The 13617-nt window shown below is 40.3% G+C and overlaps 1 protein-coding gene across 6 annotated transcripts in view; it reads right to left on the bottom strand.

Annotated features, from left to right (window-relative positions):
- The window catches only part of sdk2b (sidekick cell adhesion molecule 2b), a 275926-nt gene that overhangs the window by 72459 nt on the left and 189850 nt on the right, over positions 1 to 13617 (bottom strand). For all 6 annotated transcript variants that reach the window (XM_067576685.1, XM_067576683.1, XM_067576686.1 and 3 more), the window contains exon 2: positions 8287 to 8446. In XM_067576685.1, the coding sequence (XP_067432786.1) occupies positions 8287 to 8446 (160 nt within the window). The remainder of the gene's footprint in view (positions 1 to 8286; positions 8447 to 13617) is intronic.

The raw sequence follows: 13617 nt of genomic DNA on the forward strand, positions 1-13617 counted from the left end.
GAATCCGGGCATTTAATAAGCTACTCTGGTTTGTAAGTGGGAGTCTAGACAATGCTTAATTAAATCAGCTGATGATCAGTTGATGTGAGTGATGTGAATAATTTCATTTCTGAAATCATCCGCTATTAGTTCCACATTCCAAATGATCTATCACCAACCAATGATGCACGCAAAGACTGGGTTTTTTATTGTAGCACGTCTCTAGCCATTCTGTAACACAGGTGGTGTAATTGCTATCATGACAAGATATGATGTATGGTCTAAGCAGCCTTTCCTTTTCTTTTGGAATATCATGTGGGTCTGTTTAAATCAGAGAGAAGCCTGCAGACACCAGCAGTGAGTGCTCCCCTGCCAACACTCTTTGAATGTAGGTCAGCACTAAAATGCTTGGGAATCTCACCAGTATGTTTCTATCACACCATATCCAACTGTAGACACAATAATATGTAAAATCATTCTTTACTGACTTTACCCTTATAGTCCCTGAAAATTAGTTTTAAATCTTAAGTATGTCTTTATAACATTAAATATTCATCACCAAATAAGCAACAATTAGATTTAAAAGGGCTTAACGGTTAAAAACTCAGTTAATCTCCTTAATCAGAACTGTGCTGGTGTGCAATGATTAAAATTTGAGTGACAACGCTGGAACGACGAGTCTTCCAAATTAAACAACAAAATATGTTTTATGATTCAATGACTCAATGGCTAAGGTTTAGGCACAAAAACAACTTGCTTAGGTCTAGGGAAAGATCATTGTTTTGTTTTTTAGTTTTTAAGGAGACCTTCTTGTCATGGTTACAATGTCAACAGCGTGGTTAGGGTTAGTGGAGGATTGTGGTCATGGTTAAAAAAAATAATGTTGATGCAGCTGGAAACAGGAAACAAACAGCGGTCTCCTGTGTTAAAGTCCGATGTGTTGTGGACCCGTCCATCCATCCCAATATCAGAACAGCCACTAGAGGGCTTTGTCACTTGAACGTCAATGTTGTTTTGGGGTACTTGCTGAGACAACTAGTGCCTCTTCTTTTTCAATCAAGGTACGTTAGTCTGATTAGTACCTGGTGAACACAGAAGACACTTTAAATTGTCTTGTGGCAGGAAACAACTTTGGCCTACAGCCGAGTCCCCTTTAACCTGGCTTTTATGAACAGAGTCTGTCTGGATGGACCTTTACATTGTATGATTGGCAGAAAACTACTTTACCTTGCAGATTAAATGGCAGCCAGTTCAGCTGCACGGTAACCCAGGAGAGTTTAAACTTATAACAGAGACAAGGTATTCATACAGTAGTGTTTTAACTACCGAGCATCAGTACGACCCCCGGTCAGCTCATCCTGGATGCTGGCTGCAGGAGACTTGCGTGAGGCTCCATGAAGCCCCATGAGCGAGAGCATGAAATGCTGCGTGCCGCGGGCGGGATCCTCTGGAGCTGCCGAACCAGACTGAGGCAGCAGCTGAACATTCAATACACACATTGAAGCCTAAATTAAGAAGGCCCTAGCCTCATGAAAAAAAGAAAAAAATGTGAACCTAGCGCAGTTGTGGCGGTTGCTTGCCATCCACCGTGGTTGTCCATAGTGAGGTACTGCAATATTGCAGTTATTGCAACAGCCGTTGTAGGACCTCATTCCTCATAGTAAGAAGCTGATCAATAAAATAGGTTTTCAGGTCCTTTAAAAGTAAAAACTAAACACGAATTGAACGTAACTGCACACTACACGCACAAAATGAATGCTGGTGAGTGGTACATTCTAAAGTATTCATGACATTCGAGAATATTATCTTAATACAAATAGTTGAACATTCAGGCTAGTTGCTAATGCAGTCAGATGTACTTGTGCTTATACAGAAATGTTACATAATGCTGGCTGTGGATCATCCATTAGAATAACAGCTGTACCTGCCAACAGTGCAGTGACACTGATACTCATTCAGTAACACTCTTATACACAAACACACTACATATGCATAATAAAACGGATGCTGTCTTTTTTCTTTCTTGCTCTTTTGCTTGCACTTTCTGACTCACTCACTCCACTCGTCCATAGAAAACAAGGGGTGAGCGAGTGCACGGGGGTGGGGATGGAAAGGTAAAACAAAATCTATTGTATCTGGGGGCTGTGGAGGAGAATGCCAGGGAGATAGAAAATGGACATTTTTAGTTACAGAGGGGAATCCATTAAGGTCATCCGGTGAGAGATGCTGGCTGGCTAGCTCCGTGCCAGTCTCTGACATGATGTGATTCAAGTACAGATACAAAGTGCAGACAAGTTTTCTGTCTGTAATTGGACGCCGCTGCTACTCTTCCTCCTTAGCAAGAAAATCGCTGATCTCATTAGAATAAACATGGTAACTAAATGAACAATGATAATAAAATCAAATATGAATAAAATAACCAGATTGAATTGAACCAACCAGTCAGTCGACCACTCAGTTAAACAATGCATGATGATTTTCTGTTCTTATGGATGGGAAACAATCAGATCGTCCTATCGTCACCCTGTGAGATTGCCCATGCCCAACGTTATCGCCCGGGGCGGGGGAGACTCAGTAGAGACTCAGCAGTAAATGTTTCCCTGTTATCTGCCTACATCTTTTATAATAATTTTATTAATTTTATTCACAATTGAAGTGCTCTTCACAGCCTCGTCTCAGGGATATAAAGGACTGAAATTAGAGTGAAACGAGAGTAGAAAAAGCATATAGATAAACATAAATAGAGAAAAGACTGTCGCTAACTGAATCAACAAAAAAATAATGGAGTGCTGTAGTGATCAAAAGCAACAGCAGTAGTAAGAGCAATGCATGAACTGAGACTCATAATACGATGTGATGACTCAATGGTTACGGTTTTGTTTGCATCTAGGGAAAGATCATGGTTTCAGTTAAAACATTGTGGTTTGGTTGGAAATGCTTATGTTTTTAAGGTCAGGGGACCTTCATCGTCATGGTTATTATATCAACAATGTGGTTAAGGTTTGGGGAGGATTGAGTTGTTCTGGAGATTTCTGAATGATGCAAAACTGAGGACAACGTACAAGGAATCTGCAAGTTAGAAAAGGGGGAAAAAAGCGAGCAAACCGGTCAGTTTTTTTTTTTTAGCCTTTGGGACCCACGCTGATCAGGCGAGCCACATCAGTTGATTGCCCTTCCTTGTCAGCCATTTACCCTCTGAAATACAACTGGAGAGATCACAACGTTCCAAGCGGGAAGGACTCATTTCTTAGAACGTGTGGAGTAAAATTTAGGTTGGTCTGAAACATACAAACATAAATTTCTTAGATTTGAATTGGAATATCACATTTATTTCTCATCGTTTCCCCTTCCACGCATTCACCTTCATCCTCCTTCCAATCTACGCACATGCAGCAGTGGGGATGTCCAACATATTGCAACCTGCTGTTGAGCTAACTGTTTTGTCCGTGTATTTAAGTTATTTACAGAGAATGCAAAAAGAAAAATTTGGAAGACAGCCTTCTATTTGTCTGCTTCTGCAGGACTCTGCTCTTTGGGGGGTTTATGGCAAATTGTTGTTCATCACAGCCAAAATTGGCTGAAAATAAAGGTGTTTTTTTTTGCTGAACATAATTTGATATCTTTTCTTACTGAGGTTGGAGCCAGTGAACATTCAGAAAAAGAATAAGTAAAAAGAACAACAGAATGAGACCCAGTCCAGTTTCAAGTTAAGTTTGGAACCAATTGAAACAAATGGTCTGAAACTCAATCGTGTGCATCACACCATCAGCATATTTGTTGGTGTGCGGAGTCTAAAAGCAGACATCATTTTGCACACACAGAAAACACGCTGTCATCTACCACTATGCCCCATGCTTTTCCTTCATCTCCATCTAGTTAGCAAGCTGAGCTCGTCATCTCCTTCCCCCAGACATGTAATAATATTGTACTGAACTTGTGTTAATTTGTTCAGAGCCACCATGAAATTATATCAGTTAGAAAAAAATACGGATGCTGTGTTAGTTCACATATGAGTGGATTAAACTGAGGAAGACTGGATGAACAAAGATGAGAGAGAGAGAGAGAGAGCAAGAATGTGAGTAGGAGTGGGAAGATGGAGTGAGGTCTTTCAGGAAATATACGACAACAGCTTAGTTTATATACTATATCTACTGTATGTATAGTACTTGTTTACTGCTTGAAAATACATGTTTTCTACACAATACAAACATATTACTGGCCTATTTCTGAACACACTGCCACATTTTGCAGAGACCAATCATTACTGGGTTTGACCGATGTGACACTCTATTATGCTAGCTGTCAAAATGTTAATCTCATTTTCTATGTTCTTTTTTTTTTTTCTTTCTTGATTGTGGAAAGCAGCACTGACCAAGAAAGCTCTTCTTCTGCTGTGATTGTACTGAAGGGAAAACTAATTTTCACTCCTCAAAAACTGACAACAACAAGGGACAGTTAGTACATAGAGATGAAAAGTCAATCAGAATGAACTTGAGCTGCTGGGGCTGTCATGTCTTCTCCGTCATGCCGTTTCATTTTACTTGTGTGACTGATGCTGATGAGATTACCTCTGCTTTCTTTTTTTTTTTTCTGTCTGTCCGTCTCATTTCAATATGAAAATTGGAGAAAAGTTTCTATTCCCTACAGGAATACAGAGGCCAGACTCCACCAACTGAGCCAAGAACCAACTGACAAACAAAAAAGACTCTTGACGTTGATTAATAATTAACTCTCTTAATTAAGTTTCTAGGTTAATTGGCAGCATAAAGACTGGTGGCGTGCCAGGTAATCGCCCCAGAGGTTTTAGTCATGCGACAGGAGGCTGTGACGCTATGCTGTGTGTATTTATAGACCAACTTATCCACTAAAGCATTGTGTGCGGGATAATTCACTGGCTGATGGGTTCAGAAATCCTTAATTTCATTGGATATAATCTTCAATCTTAATTAAGTTGCACTTTAATTTTGAGATAAATCTTTTAAATGATTGTTTAGAGAACCAATAACGCAGGATGCAGGCCAAACAGTGTGAATAAATGCGTGTGAGGCTGGTTGGCGCTGTTATTTGACAGCAGTCAGTGCTGAGCCGAGTCTCTCCCAAATGTGGCACTCCCCACAGCAGATCACTAAAACTGTGCCACTCTCTTCCCTTCCGGCACTCTCTTACACACAAGCTCACACCTACATGTTGAATAGTAATGCCCGCACACACAAACACACACACATACACACACCTTGCCGTATTGATCGGTTGCCAGAGGACACAAGGTCAAGTCGCATGGTGTCAATATTTAAAGCAGCACTCAGCACTGGGGACCTCTACCATAACCTCATTAATATGGGGGTCTGCTCTGCTCAAATACACTCCTGGCACAGAGAAAGGCCGACTTGGGAACTGAGGAAGACTGCATACAAATAACACACATATGCACGCACAAATTCCCTTTCACATGAGTAAGGTTGCAAAAAAAGATAAGGAATCAATGAATATATTAATAACACATAAAAAATGCTGCCCTTGCCCTCAAAAGTAGCATCTTTACTTTCTTTATGTGATGTGCTTCCTATTGAAACAGGATGTTGCTGTGGTATACAACATGACGGATCATTCATTGAACTGTAAATCAGTGTTGGATGTTAGTTGAGCTTAGAAAAGGAGGAATTTTGATAACACTTTTCTACCTGTTCAAAATGGGTTTCACTATTAAAAGATTAAAAAATGTTTTTTGGTGGTTATTCGAATCAAGGGTACAACGATAGAGGATGTTGTACAGATTGTAAAGCCCGGAGGCGAGTGTGTGATATTAGACTATATAAATAAAAAATCGACTTGACTTGAAAGATTCTTTGCTATATTCCGAAACTCGCCCAGGTAGGTAGAGTCAGTACTCAAAAGTATTAAATTTAAAAAATGTTCCATTACAGTAAACCTCCAGCTGCTGCTTAACCAATAATTTCCATATTAAGATGTTGTATTAGATGCATCATTTTCTGTACGTCTCTGGATGTTGGGGAGCACGTTATATCCTGTAGGTATCTTTACCACTTTATTTTAGCAGCTCACTCCACCTACATTATCCCTGAGCACCCTGGTGTGAAAAACAAGCGCAACCACTGTTTACGAAAAAGTCAAATTTTCTAAAATGTCCATTTCAACTGGTCTAATAGCAGGCTTTTAAACAGTATACCGTATTTCCTCAAATAGTGGCCGGGGCCTTTATTTACCCCAACTCTAGTGGGTACCAGGCCTTTATTGGAAGAAGGCTTGAGAGAGGCGTTTATTTCTAATTATATTTGCACATATTTTGGTACAAAGCCTCCTTGTTTTCTGTTATGCGCCCGTTTGCACTGTTAAATTTCTGTTATCGCATTAATCCACTGACTCCAACGTGCGGAACAATAATTCTAGCGCTTGAGTTCCACCCAGAACGTTATGGCAGTGCACCACTTAGCTGTAGCATCTGTTAGCATGCTCCTGGATGTATACTCGCTGGCTTAGCCAAGTTATTCTGGTTACCCTGGTTACTGATGCTCATGTAGTGTTGCTGCTGTCATTATAATTAAAATATGCGCCATTATCGTTGTATTTAAACAGCCATTATCTGACACCCAGTTTTTAACTGACTACCGTCTTTTATTTGAGGAAATACAGTACAAACACTCACTCACACATGCAGAATCCTACACAGCTTTCTGCCTGACTACTTATTAAATCAAACGCACTATCACTCAATCACTCAACACAGTCAAACGGCACCTGAGGCCCTAACAGGTATTCTCAAGTATAGTCCATTCTGATCAATTGTCCTAGCATGTGTGTGTGTGTGTGTCACTTCTGTCCTTCCTACCCCAATGTTCCCACTCTGGTCTTATCTATCTCTAGAGATTGCTCCAGCTCCATCAACAAGGCGGATGTTGCTTGCACGTTCACCCTCTGTTGTTTTCACATACTCTCTCATTCTCACATATGAACACAACAGTTCAGCTAAGATCAGCAAAGTGTGTGTCAATGAGCTTTCTTTCAATCCTCTAGTGCTTCATTTACACTGCTGTCTGCACACACACATACACACAGAGACATTGGGTGCAGACACACTGCTCTCCGAGATAAGAGCAATGTTTGCCACATGATTAGGATCTTCCAGTTACCATTAAAGACGGTTTATCTCCTGCCCTAACCCTCATTCACGCCTTTTGCTTGTTCGCTGCCTCTCCAGAGAGAGTGATGGAGGTCACAGAGCCACGAGGGGAAAGCAGGGAGGCAGGAGCAAAAAAGAGAAAGAGAGAAAAAGCAAACAGCGAGAGCTATTTCTTTATTTGATAGGCTATTCCATTGTCACACAAGACTAAAAAAGAATGCAGATATTCTGCCTTTGGAGAGTCTAAAGTGAATGCAAGAGTAAAACACATTGTTCATTAGGCTTTGTTGTCAATTTGAGCTAATAAACTATGAATATAAACTGCCAAAATATTTATTTATTTTAGGTAGCTAATTAAATGACATCAAATCACATGAATTGAATTAGAAACAGAAATTGTGGTGGCAGTTATTATGCGTTATTATGGATCCCACTGCTTTTCTTGGCAAGACCCGCCCTACTCTGCCTCTCATTGGCTAGTACTTGTTGCCTTTGTTGCTTGGGTTGGTTAGGTTTAGGCATGAGGAGTGAGATTGGTTAGGGTTAGGGTAAGAAAGCCAGGGTTAGGGTTAGGGTTAGGGTACCTAATCTCACGTGAGGCATTGTTGGAAAGCCAATCAGAGGCAGAGTAGGGTGGGTCTTGCTAAGAAAAGCAGTGGGATCCATAATAACACAGCAGTTATTGCTAATGCTACACTACTAAGCTAGGCTGATGTCTCTAAGTAAGACTAATTTATCTGGTTTGGCTACTGCCTCATTTCTGTGGCATGAAAATATATGATAAATGTAATATACAAATATAATGATGAATATTAATAAGATAAGATAGTCAAAATGGGTTTTTCAGAAGCAGGAAACAGGAAAATGTGGGTAAATTTAGCTTCAAGGCTAGCTGTGGCCTCCTCACCAGTTAACTGCTATCTTTAACTAAGAGGATATTTGTCAAATTACTCAATTACAAATCTTAAGAGGCCTACAACATGTCATATGTATGTTTTTTTGCTGTAATGTGAATAATTTCTTCTGTCCATTCTGGCTATGATAAAGCCAAAATGCAGTAAGTTTTTTTGCTTGTTTGGTCTAGGTCTGTAGTTACTGCAAGCCAGTTACTCAGGTACACCTTTCTCTCCCTTCTCCATCTCTCTCTTATTTATTCAGTTTATTCTCACCTGTACTCCAGTGAAAAGCGGGTCAGCTCCGTGTTGTTGTGGATCCATTTGAACTCCAGAGGCCAGCTCCCCTCGGCCATACAGGTCAGTACCAGCCTGTTGCGCTCCAGATGGAGCTGGCTACGCACCGGCTCTGTCTTGAAGTAGGGGGGCACGTCATCTGTAAAAGTATAAAGAACAGAGTTTGGAATTGAAGATTCGCTTTTTTTCTTGCCGTTAAACCAAGCGAACTGAAAACACCTCAAATGCACCCCAAAAAACAGAACAGCTCTTACTGTAAATCTCACACACATCCATGAACCCAGAGGCACAAATGTGCACACGTAAATACAGACTTAAGAATAACAGGGAAAAAAGTGTAAGCTTTAGGAATAAGAGAGAAAGAAAAATATGCATTCCATATGAACTTAACTTTCATCTGATAATGTAGGCATAGGAAAGGAGCTAACATTGAGTTAAAAAACATTTGAGTGGGAAGATCTGAACAGGGAGGCAACAATTGATGCTTAGATCTATCTATAGCAGATTGTGGATGGTCAGATGCTTGGATCTTACCTAAGACAGAGTAAACTCTACTGTATGTGATTATCACTGGCATGTAAACAACAAGCTTCCACACTCCAGATGGAAAACCCTATCTGAACGTGTCGCTTTTGAAACTACCTAATCTCACGTGAGGCATTGTTGCCTGTTGTTGGGTGATCTCGTCTTGCTCTGGGAGCGTCAGAGATGGCTGACTAACAGGGAATAGGGAGCAGAAGCATGAAGTCATGACGGATTGGTTCCTGCATCTCCTGCTCTGTGTGTTTGTGTGTCAGCAACTCATTGGCACAGCGCACCACTTTCCCCAAGCTAGACAGAGTAGACAGGAGAGGAGTAAAGCCTAGGAGGAGGCATGAAATCCTTTCATCAGTCGTTCGCCTCCACTCCGTTTCGCTGTCTTTCGCTCTTTCTGTGTTTCTTGAACACGCTCTGTTGAGTGTGAAGGAATAGATTGAGGAAGACCAGCGAAAACCTCTCCACAGGGTGATGCACATATTGAACGTGTCAACAGACACAGATATTTTTATATCTCAATCAAGAAGCCTCACACACAATCTGTCAAGGTCCCTTGAGATTCTAATATCTCACCCTTGATAAATGATGCAAAAATGGAGAGCTTACTTGATGATCATTGTAAATATAGAACACATTAATTGGATGGTTGGATAATATAATTATCAAATTGACTGATAATCAGGCATTGAAATTAAACTGTCAAAATGATCTATAGTGGTGATATTTTGTTCTTCTATTTCAGCTCGACAAATCCAATAGAGGTAGACAGATAAGAGTGAAGGAATGGGGAAGAAAATTGGGGATGAAAGTAAGTGAGAGAGGGAGTGAGAGACCAATGATGATTTACAAGCTTTTCACTTTCATTCAAATTTGAATTTACTACTTAGGCTTCTCAAAGTATGCTTGATTTAATGAGAAGATGTATCTGTATCTATTTACACTACTACTGCTGTGCAAAAGATTGTATTATTTCCAGTTCTAAATGCTCTCATTTGAAAATATTTGTGGTCAACTGGGAAATTCTTGTTTATGCTGCTGTAACAGTTAGACTTCCTCCATTGGTATAAATGGAGTAGACAAAATATTAGAAACATCTCTTAGTATAATGCAATACAGTTCGACAACAGCACTAAGTGCAACCTCCAAAATGGTCCTGAAGAAAAAAATGGTCTTAAAAACATCAACAACTCTCTACAACAGTTTCAATAAAAACTGAACATTATAACCTTATTGAAGGAAGGATTTATTGCAGGACTGTTGTATTAGACTGCATTAAGTGTACCTGATAAACTGGAAACTGATTGTATACTTCAGAGAAGTTGTAAAAGAGGCAGACGATTAATCATGTTGTCCCAGAATATCGCATTGCAGACTTTTTGTTATGTTGAGGAATGATGTCAAATTGATAAGTAGCGGCGCTTTCTCCTTTACAAACACAAAATCCAAGGTGATAAAACATGGTAAACACAAAGGCACAGCAATCAAGAGAGATCGGAAGCATATGAACAGCAGTTTTTTTTGCAGTTGGGTCAAAGGTGCATAACCTATCTCTATAAGTCAACAGTGAATATTCATAAAGTCCAGCCCCGTCTTGATGTATATTTATAATGTGCACTTTGGTCTGATTTCTGACTTCTGACAACTTGAGCGCGGCGCCAGCCTGTAGGCCGGCCGGCATGAATAAATATTTATAACAAACAGAGGAAGACAGAGGAGACTCAATAAAGTACCGCACAGTATTGAGCTGTCAGATTCAACTCACATACCTAGCATTTTCAAGTTTGAAACTGTGCCACTTACCATCCTGACTGCGCTGTGCTGTTCTGTTAAAATCTGATCTCTTAAGCTAGTCAAACATGAAGAAACCCTCCATACAGCAGAGGCATGAAAAGCAAGAGCCAAAACAGAGACACAGCTAATCAGAAAGTCGCACTGTGAAGTGACGCCTCTGTCAGGAGGCAAAGAGAGACTACTCAATGAGCCAGAAGAAAAGGGAAAACTTAGGTTATGTTAAACGTAGTGTATATAAATTTGATGTACAAGAAAACTGAGCGAAATGATATATAGGGGAGCAAAAAAAGGCAGACAGAGGGTTTAACAGATGCAAAGCAGAGATAAAATGTAAAATAGACTCTGATGTGCCTTAAGAATTGGAGTTGCCTGGGCATCTCCCAAAGCAGTGTGGGTTAATGCTATGCCTGGCATAGAGGAAGATATGCTGCAAAAATGAGGGAGATTGAGATGTGCAATAGTGATTTGAGAAGGCCGAGACTAATTGTTCCCTGGCGACGTGCGCTTTGCTTTTATCTACGATGGGGAGATAAAAGAGAATGAGGAGGGAGGCAGAAGAGGAGGGAGAGAGGAAAAGGTAGAGACAGCAATGCAGGGAGAGAGAGAGAGAGAGTGAGGGGGGGGGGTATGCAAACAAGAGCGAGCATGCGTACGGTATTACCCGCACACAGATACTCATTCGATCACAGGAAGGTGTGAGGCCAAAGAAAACATTGATCACTGATGAGTATCTCCAGTAGTGGCTCTCATTAGGAAGTCCATGAGAGCTCATCAGTGATATCTGACTGGAATCAGCAGCAGCAGCGGGAGAAAAACACTCACGCCGATATGTGCTGACACGATGGCTTTGGGTGGCAACTAGTGATTATTTTCATTTATGATTAATCTGTCAATTATTTTCCAGTAATCCATTAATTGTTCACTCTATAAAAAGGAAGGCAATAGTTCAAAATGCCCATATTGCTTGTTTTCTCTGACCAAAACCCACATTCTCTATATAAAATTTACAAAAACTGAGAAAAGCAACAAATCTCCACATTTGAGAAGCTGGAACCGGTGAATTTTCAACATCTTTAGTTGTTCAGTTACTTACATGATTTTTAGATAATCAAAATTAATGAATTAATATTACTATACTAATAATAATACAATTAAAGTTGCATGAATCAAAGTCTTATATCTACTATATTCTACCTACCAAGCATCAAAAGGCAGACAGGAAAAAAGTTAGTGACTATCTATCTGGCTCTTCAGATGCTAAATGCTCCACTATGTTCACCAGCTAATCACTAACTGTGTCTGTTTTCCATTTGGTGCTGAGTAGGAAGTACACAGCGGGATTTTAGAACTTATTCTCTGAAAACAGCTGCGACGCTATGAGAGCAGTGAGAGTAAAACCAACCAAAGTTACTGCAGAAAAATGCTGATCATAGCCTCTTTAAAGTTAAAGTTTAAGTAACAGTACAAAGTGCTTCACATCAGGGAAGAAGCACACATTTTGCAGTGCATAAATCATAATGTAAATGAATGTCTAACATGTAATAGGAGCTTTTCTGATGTACAGACAAAAGCACTTGAGCACTTGTGGGTGTCAGAGGGAGGCGACGGCTCTACACTGCTCTATACTGATAACTGAGAACTTTATCACCTGCAGACATACTGGCCTTTGAGATTTGACCATCACATAACCGACATCCTTCAAGCTCATCCTTCAGCATGTACTGTAAACTACACACAACAACTGATAAATGAAGCTTGGGCAACATACTGTATCCCCTGTCTTACGCCACGTGACATGACACATACCATTATATGCAGAGGCACACCTACAATGATTAATGACTTCCTCTGCACTTCAAGTGAACGTGAACGCGCCTATGAATGTACCCACAGACAGACCGAACCCAACCTAACTCCAGCTTCCACTATGCGGCTGTGTGCTTCCTGTGCAATACAAAGCAATTATTGTGTGATAGGGGCCTCTCATTTGCATACAGTATAGCTCATGCTAGAGGATGCTCCCTGGGGCCAAGGCCCAGGTCGACTCAAAGCTAAGGCATGTGTGAGAGTGTGTGTGTGCGTGCATGAGTACGTGCAGGTTAGTGTGTCAGACGGATGCTCACAACCCAGTCTGCAGCACACAGTCAATTAAATCAGCTCTCTCATTAATGAGAACAGTGCCAAGTACAAATGCCTGCCCTGGGGTGAGAATTCATAATTGAGAGGAACTTCAAGAATTCATTTCTAAAATAACAAGAGTCGGGGACATTTCTCCTATTTCCCTCCAAATACTCTGCTTAGAAAGGTCAAAACAACCCTTTAAATTCTCCTTATCGTCATCAGTCTTTAGACTCTAATGTCAAAGAGCATTGATCGAATATAATGGAAATACTTCACAAAAATGACACACATAGTTTAAAACATATGATTAAGATAATTAGCGGACTTCCGGCTTCCGACTCAAATATATCTGGAATATGCAAGTGGAGAACGTCTTAGCAACAAACTTAGCAACAAAGGCTATGGAACAGACCACCGTTTGTGGGCATGCATGAACAATGTGATGTCATCACAAGGAGGAAGTATTACAGACTAAGTGTTCAGAGCAGGCTGAATCCCTGGCTTTTGACTTGCAGGACGGATTTTTACATACGTTTACCTCAAACCATGTTTAATACCCAATATCATAACAGTATTGGCTACACTAAGACATTAAGAAATACTCATATTTCTGTAGAATTTGAACCATAACAGCTTCACTTCATTTGTATTTGTTCCCTGTTGCTTTCTGATTTCACGTGAACCATTTTTTACTGATCTATGCCACTTTTAAATGATAATGTACACGTGAACTCAGACAAAGGTCGCTTTCCCCTGTACTCAAGATCACCTCTGGATTGTTTTTCATGATGAACAAAAACACACTGAACTGAAGGTGACGCAGGCTGTATAGCATCTAGATGTGCTGAATTAATCTCGCCC

This window comes from Thunnus thynnus, chromosome 20 (genome assembly GCF_963924715.1).
Source record: "Thunnus thynnus chromosome 20, fThuThy2.1, whole genome shotgun sequence".
NCBI classification, from domain to species: domain Eukaryota; kingdom Metazoa; phylum Chordata; class Actinopteri; order Scombriformes; family Scombridae; genus Thunnus; species Thunnus thynnus.